This window comes from Dendropsophus ebraccatus, chromosome 10 (assembly GCF_027789765.1).
Source record: "Dendropsophus ebraccatus isolate aDenEbr1 chromosome 10, aDenEbr1.pat, whole genome shotgun sequence".
Lineage (NCBI taxonomy): Eukaryota > Metazoa > Chordata > Amphibia > Anura > Hylidae > Dendropsophus > Dendropsophus ebraccatus.
The window spans coordinates 92083803-92109299 of record NC_091463.1 but is presented as its reverse complement, the minus strand read 5'-3'; the positions used below and the strand labels follow the sequence as shown (position 1 = coordinate 92109299).

Sequence of the window (25497 nt, the reverse complement as noted above, 5' to 3'; positions counted from 1 at the left end):
TGGTAACAGTCATGGGGCGTGCACTCAAGACTATCCCCTAGAATGGAGAGCCATCCTTGTTCTACTTGCGATTATTCATATCAATATACCCAAAGGGAATTGGGAAGAAGTCCAGCATATTGGTAAAATATTTAGCATCCATTAAAACATACCAAAACCTGGGGCCAACAAGCTTGCGTACCCCCAAAGCTATGATCATACTGTGTGCTGCTTATTAGAGGCCCCATGTACATGCCCCCTAGAGACATGGGGATTTACTAATGGTGCGTTTACACGGAATGATTGTCGCTGGAATTTTCACAATATTAATCGCATTTGAGCGATAATCGGCTCCTGTAAACACAGCGAACGATCAAGCGACGAGCGAGAAATCATTCATTGTGATCTTTCAATATGTTCTCAAATCATCGTTCGCTAAAAATTCGCAGATTGCTTTGTGTTAACTTTCAGTCTTTTAAAGATCAAGATGGGCTTAAAGGGGTACTCTGGGCTGGGGGGCTTTTTTGCCTATGGCCGGGGAGGAGGTGGATGAGGGAAATGACGTCCCCTTACCTCCCCGGTTCCAGCGCTGTGTCCAGGATCGCGCCGCTCCGGTCTGTGCTGCCCGGCCACTTCCTGGTCACTGACGCGGGCTTGAAACGTGAGCGGACTTGAAACTTAACGTCTCAAACCCCTGCAGAGACCAGGAAGGGGCCAGGCAGCAGGGACCGGAGCGGCGCGATCTGGGACACAGTGCTGGAACCGGGGAGGTAAGGGGACGTCATTTCCCTCATCCACCTCCTCCCCGGCCATAGGCAAAATAGCCCCCCAGCCCAGAGTGCCTCTTTAAGCGATCTTAAAAACTATCGCAATAACGATTTTTCTAACGATTTATTGATTGTTGTAAAAACCAAATTGTTGCTCCAAAATCGTTAAACGATCGATTGGGCGAATTATCGCTCCGTATAAGTGTAGCATAAGACTGGTATATTACATGCCCGTCATAAGTAAATAGGAAATTCCCCCTAGTAGATAGGTAGGGCCACCTAATAAGTAGGTAGCTCCCAGTAGGTATGGCTGCTTGCTTTGTCACATACTACAGTTGTATGCATCACTTTAGAGTGCATTCACATCACAATCGAGGCACGGATACATAAGCATCCTGTCAGAATCTGGTGCCAACAGATACAATATTTTCAACAATGGTCGACCTTGATCCAATTAATATTGTAACTTGATGGACCTCTGTATTAGGGGTGTGCAGGTTTTCATCCTCTAAATGTAAAAACAATGCAGAGATTGCTTGCAGAAATGCTATTGCAATTTCAATAATGCAATTTGGTTATTGCTGTAGCAGCTAATAATAGTGCAAAACCTAAATAGAAGAAAAAAGAGATTGCGGGCACTCACCACTTTCCGTGCAGTCTCTATTCCACGTGTGATTAACAAAAAAATTGGCAGGTAAAATTCATATTGGGCGCGGACGCCAAACACTGGTCAGTACTTGCAGTCACAGCTGTATCGCGCGCATCCGCGATTCATCAGACACTAATAATAGTGGTCATGAACAGAAATCTGACAACTGTCTGGTCACGGTTGCAGCCACTACCAGGTCACAGCACAACCCCATTCCCTTGCAATGCAGTCATCATATTTCCATATCATCCATTTTGATGGGCAGCTGCAGCCATAGACTATGTTCACTCGTAGTTAGAGGCATTTTTAAGTTTGTTTTTCCTTAAAATTGCATAGCATTCAACAGATAAAAACTTGACTGTTCACCTTATGTGCTTAACACACATGCTGAAAAACATACAAAAAAAATGCACCATTAACCCTTTGGTGATCTGGCCAATTTCGTTTTGCACTTTAATTTTTTCCTCCTTGTGTTTAAAAGGCCGCAGCGCTGGCGTTTTTCACCTACAGACCTGCATGAGTCCTTATTTTTTGTGACATCAATTGCACTTTGCAATGACAGACTTCATTTTTTCATAAAATATGCTGCAAAACCGGGGGGGATCAATTTCGGGGGGAAGGGGGTTCACGTTCACGCTATTTGCCATATTGTAAAACTGACATATTATCTATGTTCCTCAAATTAGTACGATTACGATAGTCAACTTATTTTATTTGATGGCTTTTAAAAATGTAGTTAAACCTTTTTAAAAAACCTAAATGTGTTTAAAATTGCTATATTACCATCCCTACAACACTTATTTTTTTGGTCTATGGTGCTGCATGAGGTCTCATTTTTTGCAACATGATCTGTACTTTCTATTGGTAGCTTGTTTGCATACATGGAACTTTTTTTAATCACTTTTCATTACAATTTTTCCAGATTTTTTCCAAATCAGCAATTTTGCATTTTTTTGCACTTTTTAAGGCTTACTCAGTTTATTGTGTGAGATCAGGAATGCCAAGATTAATAGTTTGGGCAATTCTGCATGCAGCAATACCAAATATAATATTTTTTTATTTATTCAATGGGAAAAGGGAAGTGATTTAAAATTTTTATTTTAGAATGGGATTTTTTTAAAATGAGAACTTTACACTACCTTTTTTCTGTAACTTGAAGACTTCTATGATGACTGCAATGATCATATGAACTGCATTGATAAATGAGATCAGTGCTTGATTACCATGGGCTGCTTGAGAGCATTGTAAGCAATTGCTGAGTCGGGATCAGGGTCATTGTGGCACATAGCCCTGGCAAGAAGCAGGGATTGCCCCTCAGTGATCGCATCACAGGGCGATCCTGCCACTAGACCACCAGGTGAGTGGCTTTTAAACCTTTTAAATGCCACTGTCAGTTTTAACAGCTGAATTTAAATGGTTAATGGTGCCATGATGTACAGGTATATTGTCAATTAGCCCCTGGTGAAGATTCCATTCCTATAAATTACAACAAGCAGAGATCTTGGCGTATAATGGATAATTGTAGAATTTTTAATAAATCAAAGAATAATATTTCTTTTCCAAAACAGTAATGCACCTGGACACCTTTGAAAGGAACACTCTTTATAATTCTTGCTTTGTACTTATTTTTGTGTGTGGGTGAGGGACAGACACTTTCTCTATAGGTATCTATCTCTATTTTCTTCCTATACTTGTATACAACCGATACGATTACTCTCTGCAGAATGCCTTATATCTGCTCTTCTCTCTCCAGGATATGTGAGCTGTCCTCCAAGGTTTTTCTCCTCCCTGTCCACATTTTGCGTGTAACCCTCTCCTTCTTAGGGTGGGTTTACACACCGATTTGACAGATTATTGAAGCCAAAGCCAGGAAGAAACAATATACAGAAAAAAAGGCTATAAGTGAAAGGTTGAGATTTCTCCACTTTTTTAATCCACTCCTGGTTTTGGTTTTAACCTCTTAAGGACATATGACGTACCCGTACGTCATAGCCCGGGACCGCCGCTATTAGCGGGCACGGTCTGATCGCCGTGCCTGCTAATTAGCTAATCGGAGGCAGCTGTCAAAGTTGACAGCTGCCTCGGATTACCGGAGGCAACCGTTCCCTGGTGTCTAGTGGGGGAGATCGCTCCTCCGGGACGTTGTCCTGGAGGAGCGATCTCCCTGTCTGATGCCGGCCGGGGACTCGTCCAAGATGGCACCGTCCCCGGCTCGGCACTCGTTTGTATTCGGCTGCAGCAGCCGAAAGCAAACGAGTGCCGTTCTCATTGATCTTTGCTGTATATCTATACAGCAAAGATCTCAATGAGAGATCAAAGTGTATATACTAGAAGTCCCCCAGGGGGAATAACCCTAACCCCAGGGAGAATAATCCTAACCCCAGGGGGGCTTCTAGTATATGTGTTAAAAAAAAAAAAAAAAAAGTGTTGTTAATAGTAAAAAGCCCCCTCCCCTAATAAAAGCCTGAATCACCCCCCTTTTCCCAGGTTTTAAATAAAAGTAAACAAATAAATAAATAAACATATTTGGTATCGCCGCGTGCGTAATCGCCCGAACTATTAATTAATCACATTCCTGACCGGTAAACGGCGTCAGCTCAAAAAAATCCCAAAGTGCAAAATTGCGCATTTTTGGTCGCATCAAATCCAGAAAAATGTAATAAAAAGCGATCAAAAAGTCATATATGTGCAATCAAGGTACCAATAGAAAGAACACATCATGGCGCAAAAAATGACACCTCGCACAGCCCCATAGACCCAAGAATAAAAGCGTTATAAGACTGGGAATTGAGCGATTTTAAGGAACGTATATTTGTTAACAATGGTTTGAATTTCTTACAGGCCATCAGATAAAATAAAAGTTATACATGTTACATATCGTTGTAATCGTAACGACTTGCGGAACATGCATAACAAGTTTGTTTAACCTCAGGGCAAATGGCGTAAAAACACAGTCCCCCCAAATAAAAGAAATGCGTTTTTTTTTTTCAATTTCACACTTTGAATTTTCTTATGGTTTCGCAGTATACTTAATGCAAAAATTCAGCCTGTCATTGCAAAGTACAATTAGTGACGCAAAAAATAAGGGCTCATGTGGGTTTCTAGGTGGAAAAATGCAAGTGCTATGGCCTTTTAAACACAAGGAGGAAAAAACGAAAACGCAAAAATGAAAATGGGCCCCCTCCTTAAAGGGTTAACAATCTGTCTGTGTAAACACTCCATAAGAAAACAGAACATTCATCTGACAGATTTATCTTTTCTTGGATTAACCAGTGCTAAATTCTTCCATAAACAGTGCCACTCTTGTCTTTAGTTTGGGTGTGGTTTTGCAGCGCAGTTACATTGGAGTGAATGGAGCTCAATTGCAATACCATACGAAACCTTTTTTTGCAAGAAAGTAGCTTTTCCTAATCCTGGGTAACTTCTTTTGTATACAGCAAACAAATAAACAATAAAAAAGTGAAAAGGTGTCCATAGTTTTCAATGTCTGTGCACTGAAATGTCAGAGCACTGGGCAGCTGTAATATCTCTAGATGTATGTTTACTGATGAAGGAAACTACAGTAAATTTGGGCTCGCCTAACCCCACATGCCCAGCTTTTGACTCCCAGTAGCTGGAGAAGGTGGATGCAGCCCTGTGAGAGTCAAATGCAGAGTAATCGGGGTTTCAGGTACCTGAACTCAAGGTGTGTTTACATAGAGAGATTTATCTGACAGATTTTTGAAGCCAAAGCCAGGAACAGACTGTAAACAGGGAACAGGTCATAAAGTAAAGACTGAGATTTCTCTTTTTTTCAAATCCATTCCAGGAATCTGTCAGATAAATCAGTGTCAGTGTAAATGCACCATTACTGTAGTTTTGCTTATCTCTCTGTTACTTGTTTGCACATGTGTTAGCATCTGCACGTTAGGTTGAACACAGATGATTGAGGACCTTTGATGATGTCATGATCATGTGATCAAACACATGGGTTGAGTCATCACGCTTGGGGGCGAGAGCTGCTGTCCTAGATAAAAGCTTGGTCACATGATCATGACATCATCAAAGGTCCTACATCTACGGTGAGCTGTGTATTCCCCGACACAGTCGGTAAGTGTTTCCAGGAACTCCGTTTCACTCCCCTCCTCTGCATTATTCCTGTATTCCATAGATGTTCGGGTAATCGTGTCTCTCCACAGTCTCCAAGGTGTACATGTATATGTGTGCACCACACCCTGTCAGGTGAAGTAACTAGTATAGGTGATGCTAAAACTTTTAGCTGGGGGATATATTTTTGTTTTAGTATACTTCAACATATTCTATATAGTGGTGCCTTGGATTACGAGCATAATTCGTTCCGCGACTGCGCTTGTAATCCAAATCCACTTTTAAACCAAAGCAAATTTTCCCATAAGAAATCATAGATATACAGACAATTGGTTCCACACCCCAAAAATAATGATTTATTATGCTGAATAACATGTAAAACTAATGAAACAAACATTCAGAAACAGCAGAATATGTGATATTATAAGTTACTGTACAGTAATGGAGAGAATGGGAAACACAAGGGCGGACAGAGACTGCAGGGAGCATGGAGGAATGAGCAGGACAGATGTGGGCACATACATGCAGCACTCTCTGTCCGGGGAGAGAGGGGTTACAGCTATGGAGAGATTACCTCCACAGTCCTGTCCCCTGATGTAAGCCCCAGCCTGAAGTGGATCTGCCATGATTTGAAAGGTGAGGGAAACATCATGGGTCAGAGTACAGGGCTGTAGACCCTTCTATGCAGACTATGCCCCTCCCCCACTCACCCAGTACAGGGAGCTCTTAAACTAAAGCAATGCTCTTAAACCAAGTCACAATTTTGAAAAACTGAGCTCTTAAACCAAAATGCTCTTAAACCAAGGTACCACTGTATTTACTAAGAAGTGAGATTATTGCTTGTCTTATCCTCTCTCCTGCTTCCTGCGGTGTAGCATCCTCTCCATTAATATATCTTCTGGTGACCGACCGACCAGCAATGGACACGGACAGGAGTCACAAGATGACTGAGCAGATATTAAACCTCACGCTGGAGTTCATCTACTTGCTTTCTGGAGAGGTGAGAGGGCCTGTGGGTATCGTTACATGGCATCACTCTATGGGTAAAGCCGGGATGAGAGACGAGTGATACATATCAGTGCGTCTCTCCATACACAGGATTACATGGTAGTGAAGAAAACCGGTGTCTATGTTCCACCCAGCACCCATCCCATTATGTCAGGAGGGTGGAGCGAGATCAGAAGCTACATGGTGGTGCCTCCACCTCCATCACTGATATACGAGAGAAGCAATGAGAAGATCTTGCAGCTCATCAGTAAAATTGTTCAGATGCTGACCGGAAAGGTGAGCACTGATGGGAATTCTGGGGCATAATATAATAAGTTTGGATGATGACTGTATCATCGTGTCTGTCAGGTTCCTATAAAATGTCAGGATGTCGCCGTCTATCTCTCCATGGAGGAGTGGGAGTATCTAGAAGGACATAAGGATCAGTACAAGGACGTCATGGAGCCTCACACACCAAGGGGTAAGATGAAAATGTAAATATATCTACAGTATAATTATATATAACCTGTATTTTTTATGTAACTCTACCTGTTCCAACAGATGGATCAAGAAATAGTCCCTCATCAGAGAGTAGTCCCTGTCTTCTCTCATCCCAAACATGTCTAAAGGAAAAACCATGGGCTCAGCAGGTAGAAAAATCTGATGAAAAGGCATAAGTAGACATCACTACATGACAATCTATCTATATCTAGTGCAATTCTGTGTTTTAGATTGATGACCTGACTGTCAAAATAGAAGAGACAGATGGAGACGAGCAGTATTACAGGGTTGGTTTGCCATGTAAAGTGGAGGAAACTCCGACTCATATCAGCACAGGTGAGTAATAACCAATCTATACTGAAGAATCATGGATGATAGCCTCTCGCTTACGGCCGTATTACACGTAGCGATTATAGTTTAAGGGTACAAACACACATGGTGTATGCGCAGCGGATTTCTCATTGCAGATCCCTGCCCTGTACACATATGGGCAGACAAACTTGCAGCAGGATGCACATCCCGCTGCGGGTTTGTCAGCAGCCCGCCCCGCTTCACCTGGTCCCCGCTCTGGCTTGCTTCGGGGGTTCCCGGCAGGTCCCGCTCAGCCAATCCATGAGCACTGATTGGCAGAGCGGAATGTGAAGACACCGGGAGCCCCGAAGCAGGCCGAAGCGAGGACCAGGTGATGTATACGATCCGGCGGCCGGGGGGTTAACAGGGCGGGCTGCTGACAAACTCGCAGCGGGATGTGCATCCTGCTGCGAGTTTGTCTGCCCATATGTGTACAGGGCAAAGATCAGCAGCCGGTCTTGCTGAGAATTCGCAGCGAGAAATCCGCTGCTGATACACCATGTGTGCTTGTACCCTTAAGATTCGATTGATCGCTAAAAACTAGCGATTTTGTAGCGAACGATTCTGAGGTTATTACATTCACCGATTACTGTTATGAACGATTGTTTTTACGTCGTTATATAGTCGCTAATTGTTCCTCAGGACAACTCACATGTTTTATAAGCAAATGACTTATTACACAAATAGATATGCTAACGATATGCAAACTACCAACAATAATTTTAACATGTTGAAACACAAAAATGAACGATTTTTCATTCTTCATTTGATTGTTGAGTGTTATTACACGGACAGATGGTCGCTCATTTTCGGTTGTTATAGCAAATTTTTAAACAATAATTCTACAGACACCTGATGGACCAACACAATTATAATGAAATTGGATCCATCAATATTTTTTGGGATCCATTGGTTAGATGACTGGGGCCTATGGCTATATCCATGTTTTCCATGACTCCCTCAATCGGACTTCAGCATGCTTGAGTTGTGCTTCACTCTAGTCTTTACATCTCGTCCTTCTTGGTACTAAAATTCAATGTTCAGGAGTGTAGGTAAAGGCCTAAGGCAGGGATGGGGAACCTTCGGCCCTCCAGCTGTTGCAGGATTACAGCTAACGCATTGGCTGTCCTGGCATGATGGGAATTGTAGTTTTGCAACAGCTGGAGGGCCGAAGGTTCCCCACGCCTGGCCTAAGGCAAGGCCTATCTCTGATGTGAGTTATAGCGGTCACAGTACAGTGCTGCATAACATGTTGGCGCGATGTAAACCATAACCATAGTAATTATATGTTGCCAGAATGAAGGGACCATTGCTCCTTCTTCTCTTCACTGCACAGAACTCACTTGTGACTTGGTACTGCATTCTCTTGAAAAGGGATATGCAGCTAGCTGGTCTCATAGTCCAGGTGTTCATTTACTAAAATTATTTTTTTTTACACTTAACAGGTGATACTTTATCTGCTCCCACTACTCACAAACTATCTTCAAATCGGTCACAGATTCCACATGTGGCTTCGAGACATGAAAGCAAAGAAAAGAACAGCCCCAAAAGCAAGGGGCAATTTCCATGTGCAGAATGTGGAAGATGTTTTGGGATGCGATCGAACTTAATACAACATCTCAGAGTTCACACAGCAGAAAAACCAGTGTGCGCCGTGTGTGGGAGATGTTTCAAACGAAAAGCGGAGCTTATTAGACACCAAAAGGTTCACGCTGGGGACAGACCATTCTCATGTTCAGAATGTGGAAAATGTTTCACCATGAAAGCAAGTCTTTTGACACACAACAGATCCCACACAAGAGAGCGGCCCTACGTGTGTCCTGTATGTGGGAAATCTTTCATCCAAAAGTCGGCTCTTGCTGTTCATCAAAACGCTCACTTAGAGGAGAAGGTGTTTGAATGTGAAGTATGTGGTAAAGGTTTCAACTGGAAAAGTAGTCTTATTCGACATCAGATAATCCACCTAAGAGAAAAGTCATAGTCATATCTACAACGTGGGCTGTGTGTTCTATATTCTTGTGCATCTAAATATTCGCTAGGGAGCTGTATTCATGTTCAGTATAGGAGACTTTTGTATAAATAAATATTATTAATAAATCCACACAGACTAGAAATCTTTACCTGTTCTGATTGTGGGATACATTCTCCTAAGAAATCAAATGTCAAACAATTTCCTATGTTAGGGTGCATTTACACAAAGAGATTTATCTGCCAGATTTTTTAAGCCAAAGCCAGGAAAAGACTATAAACAGAGAACAGGTCATGATGATGATCTTGCAGGTGCAAGAGAGAGATAGATGAAACAACTGTGTTTCCTTTCCTCTATACTGCTCAGGAGACTTTCACTGTTTTGTTGTTTGCCCACTTTTTTGGCCAGGTGCTCACTGATTGGCATGATGTCAGTGGTGGGGGTGGGGTTATAGATAAGGTGTTATAGCTTGCCTGGCAACAGAAGAGACAGATCATGTGACTTTGGTCTCAGAAGAGAGGGGGAGGATAGAGTATTGGAGAACAGAAAGTGAGGATTATATGCAGCCTTAGGTTATGTTCACATACAGTATTTTGGTCCTCATATTGCAACCAAAACCAGGAGTGGATTGAAAACACAGAAAGGCTATGTTAACACACTGTTGATATTTAGTAGATGGCTGTCCTTTAATGGCAAATAATTGGGATTATTTTAAAACATCGGCCGTTGTTATGAAATAACGGTAATTATATCTCATAAAATGACAGCCATCCACAAAAAATAGAGATGAGCGAGCACTAAAATGCTCAGGTGCTCAATACTCGAGACGAGTATTTCCCGATGCTCGGGTGCTTGTTTCGAGTAACAAACCCCATTGAAGTCGATGGGAAACTCAAGCATTTTTGCAGGAGACCCAAGCTCGGCCCAGGGAAGGTTGCGTGAAAACCTGTCAACTTTAGAAAATGATGGAAACACCACGGAAATGGACAGGAAACAGCAGGGGCAGCATGCATGGATGCCTCTGAGGCTGCCTAATCGCACCATTACGTGCGATTCTGTGTGTAAGAGGTGCTTTATGGTGTATGCCACCTCTTAAACAGGACAATGAGCAGTGCGGTTCTATGAAGCTGTCCTACAAATCACAGCAATAAAATGTACAACAGCAGCAGCACCAGCCGCAAAAAAAAAAAAAAAATAGTCTTTGGGGTCTGTATGCACCACCTGCTGTCCCCTTTCTGCCAGCAGTCAATCACCACAGTGTGCAGCTAAGATCGTGGTAGCTGCACTACAAGTCCCAGCCAGCAGTCTGGAGTACTCAAAAAAAATAAAATTTTAAGCCCTTACAAGGGCTGTTGGGTTCTTTGTCTAGTATCCCTGCCTACAGGAATGCCAATTCCCTCCCTAACGCTCTCCCTGATAATCAGCAGCTCTGTACCTAATCTCTTCTAGCATGCATGTGAGGCGAGCACCGCCGGCCCAGATTCTTATATGCCCAGGTCATCTGATCTGGCCAGCCAATCACTGCTATTAACATGTAGGGTTTCCAGGTGATGCTATGAGCTCCCAGAGACCTGCATGATGACTGGCTGAAAAAAGGCCCCCAAACATGCAGGAAGAGAAAGATGCCATTTTCTGGAGTATCACGAGATGCTTGTCCGAATATCGAGTACCTTAATACTCAAACGAGTATTAAGGTCCGACGAGTATGCTCGCTCATCACTAAACAGAAACCTATTACAAACGGGACCTGCGGCTCTATTCATTCTCTATGGAGCCGCTTCTCTAGAATCCCTTTATAGTCTTGAGATTTCATTGTACCCTGCACAGATTCAAGACACAGCAAAGCGGCCCGAGAACATAACAGAGCCTCTTCCGTGTTTCACAGTAGGGAACATGTTCTTTTTTGATATGCTTCATTTTTCCGTCTGTTAACATAGAGCTGATGTGCCTTTCAAAAAAGAAAGATATTTGTCTTATATGTCCACAGGACATTCTCCCAGAAGCATTGTGGCTTGTCAACATGTAGTTTGGGAAATTCCTGTCTGGCTTTTTTATGATTTTTTTTTAACAATTGTGTCCTCCTTGGTCATCTCCCATATATTCCACTTTGGCTCAAACAACGATGGATGGTGCAATCTGGCACTGAGGTTCCTTGAGTTTGAAACTTCACCTTTAGGCTATGTTCCCACACAGTATTTTTGCAACCAAAACCAGGAATGGAGCCATACGGGAAACAGATCACTGATGTCAGGGAAACCAGCCACACTGTTGGCTGCTGACTAAGGTGCTCAATACAGTTAAATCCTAGGTGCACTGCTCCCTGTGATATACAAATTTGCAAAAAAGAGCCCTTAGAGCCTCATTTTAGAGTCTCAAAACACAGGACTAGCCAAATATCCCTCCGGAAGGGCCTGGCCAAGGGGTGGCTCTTATAGGGAAACCACCAAAACCACCATATTAAGTGACTCTACAAGTCAATGTAATGGCAAGGGATAAACCAAGGCCAGGTATCCATTCACAAATAACTTTTTTATTTAAAGAGCTTTATTACAATCAGTCATCGTCAAACATACATAAAGTGTGCTGCGACGCAGTACAGGCTTTGAAGCAGCACAAAATAAATAACAGCATCCATACAAAACAGTACAACAGACAGCATAGGTTTCCTGCACTATACATCGTACCACAAGCTACACTAACATTCCTATTTACATTATACTAAAACAAAACCAATAAAACATTTCAGACAATGATGGGGGGGAAGGATGGTGGGAAAGAGGAGGTAAGAAGAGGATATCATAGGGCGGAACTTTATTTAACCCTTTGCGGACCAGGCCCAAAATGACCCAGTGGAACGCGCAAATTTTCATTTTTGAGTTTTAGTTTTTTCCTCCTCCCCTTCTAAGAGCTCTAGCACTTTCAATTTTCTATCTACAGGGCCATGTAAGGGCTTGTTTTTTTCAGGAGTAGTTGTACTTTGTAATGACGTCTTTCATTCTACCATAAAATGTATGACAAAACCCCAAAAATATTTATGAAAATATAAATTGGTGTAATCATAAAAAAAGAATGCAATATGGTAACTTTTAGGGGTTCCTGTGTCTACATAATGCACTATATGGTAAAAGTGACATGATACCATTATTCTACAGGTCATTCCAAACACAACCATATGCAGGTTTACACAGATTTTCTAATGTTATATATATTTTTTTTTAAATGAAATCCTTTTTTTGCAATTAACCTCTTGAGGACCCATGCCGTACCATGAGAATCCTGTCTCTTAAGGACTCATGCTGTACCTGTACGCGGGCCCTTTGAGTGCCGCGCTCCGGTGAAGATGGCTGCTGTAAGAATTCTTACAGCAGCCATCTTCCTGTGTCACGTAGGGGGCAGTTTCCCTGCCCCCCGTGACAACGATCGCTGTGATTTGCCGATGACTTCTCATCGGCCAATCACAGCAATTTGCTGTGTTTCCGGGACCGGACCCCAGCACTGAGCTGTAATTGATGCTGTCCGAGACAGCACCAATCACAGCTTTGCCCGGGCATCACCTGCCAGTGGGTGCCAGCCCCTGATCGCCCATGATTGGCCGGTAGCCACCAGCCGGCCAATCACAGGCGATCTTTACTACTACTCCCATCATTTCCTTCAGATTGCCAAGAATCAGCAGCAGAGAAAGAGATGATGGGAGTGGTGTGCCCTGTGGTGTGCCCTTTTCCTGCCACCCTCTCCCCTGGATTGGTGGTGATATAGTTACCCCTGCCTCTACCCTCTTTTTTTTTTTTTTTTCCCCAGAGTAAAGTTTTCTTTTTTTTTAGTAAAAAATACTTTTTTCCCTGCACCCGCAAGTAAAAAAAAAAAAAAAAAGAAAGTCAAAAACACACAAATAAAATGTAAAAACAGTACCTAAATACACACACTAACACGCGTGTAAAAGCATAACACTTACACACCCTTCACGCACACCGGATTCGCAGCAGATTTCACGATGCGGATTCTCAACTAAATCCGCTGCGGATCCAGTGTCAGTGCATCCCTATGAGAATACATACACACAGCGGGAATGACATCCTTCTGCGTGTATGTAAGTTAACCCCCCACTGGCCGAAAGCATACATAATCTCCACCTCGCTCCGGTTTGCTTCGGGGGTTCCCAGCAGGACGCCCCCTCAGCCAATCAGTGGCTGTGGCGGGGCAGCACACTGATTGGCTGCGCGGGATGAGCAGACACCGGGAGACTCGAAGCAAACCGGAGCGGGGAGGAGAACATGTATGCTTCTGGCCAGCGGGGGGTTAACTTACATACACGCAGTGGGATGTCATTCCCACTGCGTGCATGTAATCTCATAGGGATGCACTAACACTGGATCCGCAGCGCAGTCATTCCCACTGCGTGCATGTATTCTCATAGGGATGCACTGACACTGGATCTGCAGCGGATTTCGCTGCGAATCCACAGCGGATCCGGTGTGTGTGAAGGCATCCTAAAGAAAAAAATGGCTCACAGGTTGTTCTCTGCAGAGAAGGTTTACGCCTGGATTGCCTCCGAAATTGAGACAACCAGTGAGGGAGAAGAAGAAAATCCCTCATTCCTTCCTCATCGTCATCATCATTTAGTGATGACAAGCCCCCAAGGCGCCGCCCCAGGACGCCCCCCCCAAGTGACCCCACCCTGTACGAACCACATATTCCTGAGTTTGTTGGGGTCACTTGTTGGGGGTTTACAATGTTTAGGCATTACGGGGGCTCTGCAAACCCGACATGGCCTTCTACCTCCATTCTGGCCAAATCCAGCTTCTAAAATCCAAATTGCGCTCCTTCCCTATGGAGGGTTTCCATGCGCCGGCTTTGCACTTTCCACATGTGGGGTACTCCTTTAATTGGGGAAAATTGCTCTACATGATTAGTTGTTTATCTTTTCTTTAAACCCCTTGTGAACATGAAAAATTCAAAGTTACACCAACGTTTTAGTGTAAAAAAATTAAATTTTTCATTTTCATGGACAGTGTTCCACATTTGTGTCTGTCACCAGTGGCGTCCATATGCACACTATATTATACTTATTACTTTCTTTGAGGGGTGTAGTTTCCATAATGGGGTCACGTGTGGTGTTTCCACAGTTTTGGCAGTACGGAGGCTTTGTAAACCCGACATGGCCTCTGTATTCCATTCTGGCCCGCATGATATATTATGTTCCCATGTGGGGGGGGGGGGGGGCGGTTAGGCTAGACCAAATTTTAGTGTAAAAAAATTTAATTCTTCAATTTCACGGCACATTGTGTCTGTTGCCAGTGGGGTCCAGATGCCGACTATACCCCTTGTTACATTCCTCGAGGGGTGTAGTTTCCTAAATAGTGTCCCTTTAGGGGTTTTTGTTAGGCTTAGGCACCAGAGAGCCTCTGCCAACCAGAAGTGGTACTTTGAAAATTGGCCAATTGTAAGGAGGCTTCAAAATTCACTAGGCGCTTCTTTACATCTGAGGCTTGTGATTGCGTCAAATAGCGCAATAGGGCAACATTTCGTATATTTCTATAAACTGCAGAAATGGGACAATAAAAATTGTGGTGCATTTCTCTGGAAATAGGTTTTCTAACATTAAAGATATTAGATCACAATATCATTTTCAATTTTCTCACACACTAATTAAAAAACTTTCTGGAATTGATTTTGCACAGTTTGGGGGGTGCAGTTTCTGAAATGGGGTGCTTTGTGGGGCTTCATAATATAGAGCCCCCTCAAATACACTTCAAACGTGAACTGGTCCCTTGAAAAATCAGATTTTAAAATTCTTGTGAAAATTTGGAAAAATGCTGCTAAACTTTGAAGCTTTCTATTGTCTTAAACAATTGAACACAAGTTTAATAAATGCTGCCAACATAAAGTAGACATATTACTAATGCTATTTAATAATATCTAATTTATGTGGCATATCTATTTTCCTTACAAGCACAAAATTTCAAAGCTAGAAAAATGCAATTTTTCACATTATTATTTTTTTTTCATAAAGATAGGCTGTATCGACTCAATTTTACCAGAAATATTAAGTATAACTTGTCCCGAGAAAACAATCTCAGAATCAGCCAGATACTAAAAGCATCTAAGTTATTAATGGATAAAGTGACACATGTCATATTCCTGAAATTTGGTCCAGTCCTTAAGGACATTTTGGGCTCCGTCCTTAAGAGGTTAATTATTAATAAAATGGGCCTATTTTGACGCTTATAACAGTTTTATTTTTTCACCTACGGGGCTGTATGGGGTGTCATTTTTTTCCACAATGATCTCTAGTTTTTATTAATACCATATTTGTGAAGATCGAATGTTTTGATCACTTTTTATTATTTTTTTTACATATAATGTAGGGATGGTCCGAACAGAGTTCGGTTCGGGTTCGTACGAACCCGAACCCTCGGTAATGATTCCCGCTGTCTGCTCGCTCCGTGGAGAGGGTGGATACAGCGAGAGGACCGCCTGGAAAACTGTGATACAGCCATAGCCAAAGGCTGTATCCCAGTTTTCCAGGCGGTCCTCCCGCTGTATCCACTCGCTCCACGGAGCGGGCAGACAGCGGGAATCTGATGCCGAGCGTTCGGGTTCATACGAACCCGAACCTCGGCAGGTTCGGACCATACCTAATATAATGTAACAAAAAAAAAAAAAATGTAATCCTGGCACTTTTTCCCCTTTTTGTGTACGCCCTTCACCATTAGTGATGACGCTTGTTGTATTTTGTAGATTGGACAATTACGCACGCTACGGTATATTATATGTTTCTTTCTTTATTTTTATATGTTTTATTTATATAATGGGAAAGGGGGGGGGGGTGATTTAAACTTTTATTGGGCAAGGGGCTTTGAGGTGTCTGTAAAGACATTTTTATAATTATTATTTTTTTTTTTTACATATTTTTAGTCCCTTTGGGGGACTTTTACATACATTTATTAGATTAGACATTTATTGCCATAGGCATAGCATTGATGAGTGTGATCGGCGTTCTGCTTATTGAGTCTGCCTGTGGCAGACACTGGATACAGTGTCTCTGGGTTCAAGTTCCAGGGTGTCCATCAGGGCACTGCCAAAAAGATGTGCATAAGATGTACCTCATTCTCCACAGGTCTCGGACATACAGGAATGACCTTGAGGGCAGAGCCTCCTGGATGGTCATCCACAAGTCCTTGTGCCCGTTGGTCAGTTTTGCCAGAGCCACATCAGTCCACAGTCTCAGAGGTGGCTTCAGTGAGCCCTAGAACGAGCTCCAGTGAGTCCTGCGCTCTGATGAGCTTGTGGATCGTCTTGGGCTTCCACAAGTCAGGCTTGAGTCCCTCCAGCTGGAATTCCCTCACAAACTTGACAATGCTTCCATAGTTCCAGGTAGTTTGCCAGTTATAAGGGATGGGACTGTCCCACTTGTCCCAGCCAAGACCCCTTTAGAGGGGCAGGAGAAACAGGCGAGACATGGACCTGCCCACAGAGCTGTTCTTTGCACACATTCACATACAAAGGCTGCCTGCAGCAGGGTGGGTATCTCCGGGACACTTTTGCCACCCTTGCAAGGCTCCTTATACAGTACACTTCAGTGTGTCCATTTTGGAGCCCCAGAAGAAATTAAACAGGGTCCTGGTGATGGCCCTTCAGATGGTGGTAAGAGGGCCTGTGCAGTATACTGGAACGGTCCATTTACAGGCAGCTGTTTCAGGGTGTTGCCCCTCATCAGCGTGCAGCAAGATTCTGTCTAGGTGGGAGCAATGCCTAGTAGAGCCATACGGGAAACAGATCACGGATCTCAGGGAGATATCTGTCTGTGGATGGATACCTGGCCTTGATTTTTCCCTGGTCGTTTAATATGGCTGGGCCTTTCCCGGCGCAATGTCTGGCTAGTCCTGTGTTTTGAGACTCTTTTTGCCTATTCATATATCCCAAGGAGCAACGCACCTAGGATTTCACTATATTGAACACTTTAGCCAGCAGCCAACAGTGTTATCTTTAGCTGGTCTCCCTGATATCAGTGATCTGTTTCCCATATGGCTCTACAAGGCATGGCTTCCACGTAGCCAGAATCCTGCTCCACACTGATGAGGGGCAACACCCCGAAACAGCTATGTGGATAACTGGCCTTGGGTTTTCCCTTGTCATAACACTGACTCATAGGGTCACTTATGGTGGTTTCCCTACAGGAGACAGTCCTTGACTGAGTCCTTCCTGGAGAAATATCTGGCTAATCCTGTGTTCTTAGACTCTTAAATGAGGCTCCACTGGCTCTTTTTTGAACATTCAAAACCAGGAGTGGATTGGAAACACAGAAAGGCTATGTTCACACACTGTTGAAATTTGGTGGATGGCCACCATTTAACAGCAAATAATGGATATAATGGATAGTTATTGCAAAACAAGTCGTTGTTTTAACCCTTTGAGGACCAACCCCAAAATGACCCAGTGGACAGCGACAATTTCCATTTTTACGTTTTTGTTTTTTCCTCCTCCCCTTCTAAGAGTTCTAGCACTTTCATTTTTCTATCTACAGGGCCATGTCAGGGCTTGTTTTTTTTCAGGAATAGGTGTACTTTGTAATGACCTCTTTCATTCTACCATAACATGTATGACAGAACCCCCAAAATATTATTTATGAAAATATAAATTGGTGACACTGGAAAAAAGAATGCAATATGGTAACTTTTGGCCGGTTCCTGTGTCCACGTAATGCACTATACGTTAAAAGCGTTGTGGTACCATTATTCTATAGGTCAGTCTGAACACAACCATATGCAGGTTTACACAGATTCTCTAAATCCTATTTTTTTGCAATTAATTATTAATAAAAAAGGCCTATTGTGTCTCATAACTGTTTTTGTTTTTCACCTATAAGGCTGTATGGGGTGTAATTTTTTTGCGCCATGATCTCTAGTTTTTATTAATACCATATTTGTGTAGATCGGACAATTTGTTCTTTTTTTATAATTTTTTTTTATATATAACAAAAAATCTGCAATTCTGGCACTTTTTTCCCCTCTTTTCGTTTACGCAGTTCGAGGACAATTGTTATATTTTAATAGATTGGACAATTATGCAGAACACCAATCGGACCACACGGAGGAAGTTAAAGAGACCTCCGGTGGTCCGTTTAAACGATCGGGACCCCCGCAGTCACACTGCGGGGGGCCCAATCGGTAAGTGACAGAAGTTGCTTCTGTCACTTACACTTAAACACCATTAAGGGGTTAATGGTGGGTTGCAGCACAATTGCTGCAGCCTGTCATTAACGGTGAGGGCCCGGCTGCAGCCACCCCCCACCTGCCATGAAGTGTACTCCGCTCCTTACAGGCCCATGACGTACAGTCATTGTCTGGTTCGTCTGGTGACAGACACCCTTGATGTAACTGTACGTCATGGGTCGTCTAGGGGTTCAAATAGCAAGAATTATTACTCACCGATAATTCACTTTTCATAAGTTCCTCATGACAGCACCACAATGGAGGACGTCACCCTTGACCATATCAGGAACAGGAAATCACAGAGGTTAAAAGGGCACTTCCCACCACTCCCCCTCAGTGTAATTATAACGAAACCATACAGGATCATACACTTATAAGGGCGGGAAATCTAAGGGTGCTGTCATGAGGAACTTATGAAAAGTGAATTATCGGTGAGTAATAATTCTTGCTTTTCACAGCGTCCCCATGACAGCACCACAATGGAGACATACCAACTTAGACTTTAGGGAGGGACCACCGCCTGGAGCACTTTTCTCCCAAAAGCCAGATCCTGAGAAGTGCCAATATGCATACGATAGTGCCTGAAGAACGTATGGGGTGAAGACCACGTGGCCGACCTTGCAAATTTGTTCGAGGGAGGCTGATCTAGCTGCCCATGAAGCTGCTGTAGCTCTAGTAGAGTGCGCTTTTAAGCCTGAAGGGGGATCCTTCCCCATGGCAGTATAGGCTTCGCAAATAGCAGTCTTGATCCATCTTGCGATGGAGCTTTTTGTCGATTTTTTGCCCTTGTTGGGGCCTTGAAATTGTAGTAGAAGGTTTTCGTCCTTCCTATGATCTTTAGTAGTTTCCAGGTACTGGATAATAGCTCTTCTTACATCCAGGTTATGAAAAAGTTTTTCTCCTTCATTCTTCGGGTTATTATAGAAGGATGGGACCACAATGTCTTGAGATCTATGGAAGTCTGTGACGACGTTAGGAAGAAATGAGGGATTAAGTTTGAATATTATCCTATCGTCTAAAATAGTACAGAAAGGATCCATAATAGATAATGCCTGAAGTTCCCCAACTCTTCGGGCCGTAGTAATGGCTATTAAAAAAGCGGTTTTAATCGTGAGTTTTAGGGAAATTTCTTTTATTGGTTCAAAAGGCTCCTTGGAGAGACCAGCCAAAACTAAATTTAAATCCCATGGAGGAGCCAGGTTTTTGATCTTGGGCTTCATCCTGGCTACTGCCTTGAAGAAACGTCTTATCCACCTATGATCTGCTATCTGTGTATCGTATATACAACCTAAGGCTGATACTTGCACTTTGACCCGAGTGCTAATGGATAATCCTTTATCCAGACCATCTTGCAAGAAGTCCAGGATTCTGGGGATGTTGGGATACAGCATATCCGGTGGAGAGTCACCACACCAGGAATAGAACTTCTTCCATTGTTTCAAATAGATAGCAGAGGTGACTTCTTTTTTGTTTTTTAGCAAAGTCTCTATTACCTTGTCAGATAACCCTCTAGCTGAAAGGAGGGACTTTTCAAAAACCACGCCGCTAAGTGTAAACTGGCTAGATTTGGATGGCGTAGAGGACCTTGGACCAACAAGTCCTCCTGCAGAGGAAGCACCACTGGGCCCTGGATGACTAGGGATTTGAGGAGACTGAACCATGCCCTCTTGGGCCATACTGGAGCTATGAATATCACCAAGGTTTGATTCCGACGAATCTTCTGGAGAGCTCTCGCGATCAATGGGAAGGGGGGAAACGCATAGGCCAGTTTGAAATCCCAATTTTGTTGAAGGGCATCTAGCGCCTCTGGGTGATCCCGGGGATTCAGGGAGAAGAACTTCTGCGCCTTCCTGTTGGACCTTGAGGCAAATAGGTCGATCTCTGGATGACCCCATTTTTCTGCTAAGCTGTAGAATATCTGGGTATTTAACTCCCACTCTCCCGGATAGACATGGTGGCGACTTAAGTAGTCTGCAAGTACGTTGTCCGCACCCTTTAGGTGGATTGCGGAAACAGACGACACTCTTTGTTCTGCCCAGCAGAATATTCTTGCTGACAGATTTTGAAGTTGAGAGGATCTTGTGCCTCCTTGGTGTCTGAGATATGCCACCACTGTTGAATTGTCCGAGAGTATTTTGATATCCTTGTTGGTCAGAAGGAATTCGGCTGCCTTCAGGGCTTCCCATACTGCCCTCAACTCTCTGTAGTTTGAGGATTGTTTTCTGTAAACTTCCTGCCATTGACCCTGAAGGTGAAGACCCTGAACATGCGCACCCCATCCCCAAAGACTGGCATCCGTGGTAATTTGTATTGTTGATTCCGGATTCCACTGAATTCCTTTGGTCAAGTTCTGCCTCATCTTCCACCATACGAGGGAGGACTTGACCCTTAATGGAATAATTATCTTTTTGTCTATGGACAAATGAGATCTGTCCCATACTCGAAGGATACTGGCCTGAAGAGTCCGGGAGTGATGCTGACACCATGGAACTGCCGGAATGCACGATGTCATCAGACCTAGGAGGGACATAGCTTTCCTTATGGATGTTACTGACTTCCTTCTAAAGTCCTCCACCTTCGATATTATCGCCGAGACCTTCTCTTCCGGGAGGGATGTCATCTGGATTCTGGAATCCAGTATCATGCCAAGAAACTTTTTCCTGTGAGAGGGAACAAGATCTGACTTGGAGTAGTTTATTATCCATCCTAAGTTCTGAAGGTAATCCAGGACCAGCTGTATGTGGCTTAAAAGGATGGATGGGGATGGAGCAATAAGTAGAAGGTCGTCTAGGTAGGGGACTAATGTAATGTCCTTCAGTCTCAGGTCTGCTACTGGTTCCAGCATCACTTTTGTGAATAGCCAAGGGGCTGAGGATATCCCGAATGGGAGTGCTGCAAATTGGAAGTGAAGGATTGTTTGTGATGTCTGAATTGCAAACCGGAGATATTTTTGATGTGACGGGTGTATGGGAATATGAAAATATGCATCTTTTAGATCGATCGTAGCTAGGGCTGCATCTTGGTAAATTAGAGGAATGATGGTTTTTATGGTTTCCATCTTGAATTTTTTGTACCTCAAGTACTTGTTCAGAAATTTTAAGTTTATTATGGTTCTGAATGTCCCGTTGGGTTTGGGAACCAGAAATAGACTGGAGTAATGTCCTAGTCTTTTTTCCTCTAGGGGAACTGGAATAACCGCTCCAAGATTTAGCAGCTCTTTCACACCGTCCATCAGTTGGTCTCTCATTTTGTCTGACTGATAGTGGGTAACCTGAAATTTTGGGGGGGGGAAGAGAGGAGAAATCCAAGAGGTACCCTTCTCTCAGGATGTTTAGAATAAACTTGTTTTGTGTGATTTTCTCCCAATGTGTTATGAAGTAAGAAAGTCTTCCCCCCACCTTGATAGAGTCACTTATCTTTCCCTTCGGAGGAAGGGTTGAGGAGAAATCCTCTTCCCTCACCACCTTTGGGATAGGACCAACGGCCCGTCTTGCCTTTACCTTTGAAGTCCTGCCTTTTTTGAGTATAGGGACGAAAAGGTTTTTTACCTTTCTGCTGTTTTGTCTCGGGAAACCCCTTTTTCCTGTCTGCAGCTTTCTCCAGGAATTCCTCCAAGTCTTGACCGAACAGGAGTTTGCCCTGGAAAGGTAATTGACAGACTTTATTCTTTGAAGATACATCCCCTTGCCAATGCTTAACCCAGAGAGCTCTTCTAGTAGCATTAGATAACGCTGCGGATTTAGCGCCCATACGTATGGACTCCGCTGAGGTGTCAGCCAAAAACCCAGCTGCCATTTTAAGCATTGGTATGGTGGAAAGTAAGTCCTCTCTAGATGTTTTACCACCAATGTGAGCCTCTCGTTCTTTATTGGTAGTAATTACAGGAGTTTCTATTGTGCCATCCTCCAAGTTATCTTCAGCTTCAGCATTATCCCCTTGGTCATGTTCTGATTCAGAGTCAGATATCACCCAAGCTTTACGTTTTTTCGAAGGGGGAGAATGCACAATAGAAGTGGAGGACCCTGTAGTGGGTGTAGGTACCAACATGGTAGTAGGAGCCACGGGAATCATCCCGGATATAGATGCTTGAATTTCCTGACGTATAAGGGTACGTAATTCCTCAGAAGCAGACACCCGAGTCGGAGGATTAAGTCTTTCTAGGCAATTTGTACACAGCATCCTGTTGTAAATATCCGTCAGAATGGCATTACATCCTACACACTTCTTATCCATACTCCTTTTTGGTTTCTCTTTCTCTACCTAAGGACAGAGAGACACCAATAAAATATGATAGGGAATCACTTAAAAAGGAGTAGCTATCATATAAGGTAAGAAAAACCTTTAGGCTAACTCACAAAGCCAGCAGTAGGCGATCTCTCTGCAGCCTCCCCACATTCGGTCTCAGAAAAATCCATAGTATACACATACAGGACTCAAGAGACATGTAGTGGTTACTCACCAGTTTATATAGTTGAGAGGCCGCAGGAATCAATTTTGGCGCCATTTCCGCGCCGCTCTTCCGGTCATGTGGACTCCCCCATGAGCGCGTGACGTCACCGCATACATGACGCAGCAACGCACGCCACGCACGCACGCACCTACGTCAGCTCGTACGTCATGCGAGGAGCGCGCGCATGCGCAGACGCTCCTTACTCTGGGGAAAGGCCGCAGGAGACCCGCCATGGATCCCGAGGGCCGCGGCGACTTCAAGCTCCCCTGCATTAACTCTGGGAGCACTGCAGGGAAGCAGGGGGACCGGAGGCACCTCAAAAGGATTGCGACCGACAGGCAGATGTATTCCGGAAGGACCCACGGGCCGTTCCATGCCTCGCCCCAGGACCCATGACCGCACAGGATCACAGGTAACCTTCGTGTTCCTCAATCCTGTCAGGAACAGGAAAAACACTGAGGGGGAGTGGTGGGAAGTGCCCTTTTAACCTCTGTGATTTCCTGTTCCTGATAGGGTCAAGGGTGACGTCCTCCATTGTGGTGCTGTCATGGGGACGCTGTGAAAAAAAGCAATTATTTGCCACTAAATGACGGCCATGAAATCAGCGTCCGTTCTTTTCTGCAGGGGCGGCATTGCATTGAATTCAATGCAATGTCGCCCGCTGTGTTCCGACATAGTTATTTAACGCCTGTTCTTTAGAACGGGGATTAAAATAAACGACATGCCTATTATTTCTGGATGCTGTAGTGAATAGTTAAAGGAGACGTCTGGGGAAAAGTTTTGTTAAAGTATTGTATTGCCCCCCAAAATTATACAAATCCCCAATACACACTTATTAAGCGAAATTTTTATATAGTGCTTTTTTCCCTGCACTTACTACCGCATCAAGGCTTCACTTACTGGATAAAATGGTGATGTCACGACCCGACTCCCAGAGCTGTGCGGGCTGTGGCTGCTGGAGAGGATGATGGCATGGGGACACAGAGACACAGGGCACTGAGCATCCCTTTGCCATCATCCTTTCCAGCAGCCACAACCGACACAGCTCTGAGAGTTGGGTCGTGACATCACCATTTTATCCAGGAAGTGAAGCCTTGATGCAGTAGTAAAAGCTCTTTATTAGCATTTCTCGTTATAAGTGTATATTGGTGATTTGTATGACTTTTGGGGGGCAACAGAATATTTTACTAAAAATTTTCGCCGGCCTTCTCCTTTAATTGATTTGCAGGCACACCCAACAGTGCCCACAATTAAATTGTAAAAAAACACCATCCGTTGCTATACATTGTGTGAGCTTTAGTGAGTCCTGGAAAACATGGCTACAGCCTATGGCAATGTTCACCCAACATTTTTTCAGCTCCGTTTAAAATTGAGTCTAAAATGACAGACATCATTTAGCTGTCTGTCCGCCTGTCGGTGCAATGTCTACTGTTGGTACATTATTCTAGTTTGGGTTTACTGATTGCCCTGAGTCTTTAATTAAAAAAAAAAGTCAATTGAATTTAATAGTAGAAACGGTGAAAGGATGTTGAAAAAAGAAAAACTGAACAAAAAAAAGAATTAATTAAATTAAAAAGGTTTTGATTTTTTAAAAGCCATCAAATAAAATAAAAGTTACACAAGTTACATATTGTTGTAATCCTAACAACTTGAGGAACATGCATAACAAGTCAGTTTTAACCGAGGGCAAACGCCGTAAATACAAATACTCCCCAAGTAAAAAAAAATGTGGTTTTTCCAATTTCATCACACATTTAATTTTTTTCTGGTTTTGCAGTGTACTTTAAGCAAAAGTTAAGCCTGACATTGCAAAGTACAATTAGTGGCACAAAAAATAAGGGCTCATGTGGGTCTGTAGGTGAATAAATGAAAGTGCTATGGCTTTTTAAACACAAGGAGAAAAAAATAAAAGCACAAAAAAAAAGGTCCGGTCCTAAAGGGGTTAAGACGGCATAATACTAATGAGGATTCTCTTTAAGTATTTACCTCATAGTTATCTCCTATGTACTTACCTAATATCTACTGCATATACTTACCTCATATCAGCTATTTACCTCATGCCTACAGTTATCTGTTACTGTATGTATGCACTTACCTCATACATATTGATCTCAAAACCATTTACCTCATACTTATGTCATAGAAAAGTATTGACTTCATATCTAGAAGAATCTACCTCATATTTATTGGCTATATACTTACCTCATATCAGTCATACCTACTTACCACATTATCTACCTCACATCTAAAACTAAGTACCCTCATATCTATAGAAATGTTTTTAGCTAATATCTATTGGCTTTACCTCATATGTCATATCTAAATATTTACCCCATTATCTACCTCCTATTTTATATCATGTACCTTATATCTATATTACATGTAGCGCATGACTAGTCCATGCCGTACTCCCCGAGTCTTCTCCCTCAGACTGACTACCTCATAACTACCGGCGGCTCGCACAGACAAGCTTTATCAGTTCAGACTAAGACCCCGCCTCTCGCGGTCACATGGTCGTGACGTCACCGCAGGTCCTTTGCCCCGGT

At 43.3% G+C, this 25497-nt stretch overlaps 1 protein-coding gene and 1 long non-coding RNA gene across 2 annotated transcripts; one reads left to right on the top strand and one right to left on the bottom strand.

The window, feature by feature from the left end:
- Positions 1-5513: 5513 nt before the first annotated feature.
- On the top strand, positions 5514-9414 carry LOC138766640 (gastrula zinc finger protein XlCGF71.1-like). Its single transcript, XM_069944236.1, has 6 exons — positions 5514-5616; positions 6357-6481; positions 6580-6949; positions 7030-7118; positions 7200-7305; positions 8766-9414. Exons 3-6 carry the CDS (start codon positions 6877-6879, stop codon positions 9299-9301), a joined length of 804 nt encoding a protein of 267 aa, XP_069800337.1. The 5' UTR covers positions 5514-5616; positions 6357-6481; positions 6580-6876; the 3' UTR covers positions 9302-9414.
- Positions 6061-25375, bottom strand: LOC138766643 (uncharacterized). Its single transcript, XR_011358730.1, has 3 exons — positions 25316-25375; positions 7018-7128; positions 6061-6894 (listed from the first exon to the last, which is right to left on the bottom strand). It is a non-coding gene; the product is annotated as an uncharacterized lncRNA (long non-coding RNA).
- Between the last annotated feature and the right edge of the window lie 122 nt (positions 25376-25497).

What these genes read in the sequence shown, in the direction of transcription:
- LOC138766640 (XM_069944236.1), top strand. Translation starts at nt 6,877, where the DNA reads ATGGAGGAGTGGGAGTATCTAGAAGGACATAAGGATCAGTACAAGGAC. An exon ending in GGAGCCTCACACACCAAGGG is followed by an intron (nt 6,950 to 7,029) that starts GTAAGATGAAAA and finishes CTGTTCCAACAG; the next exon opens with ATGGATCAAGAAATAGTCCC. An exon ending in AAAAACCATGGGCTCAGCAG is followed by an intron (nt 7,119 to 7,199) that starts GTAGAAAAATCT and finishes TCTGTGTTTTAG; the next exon opens with ATTGATGACCTGACTGTCAA.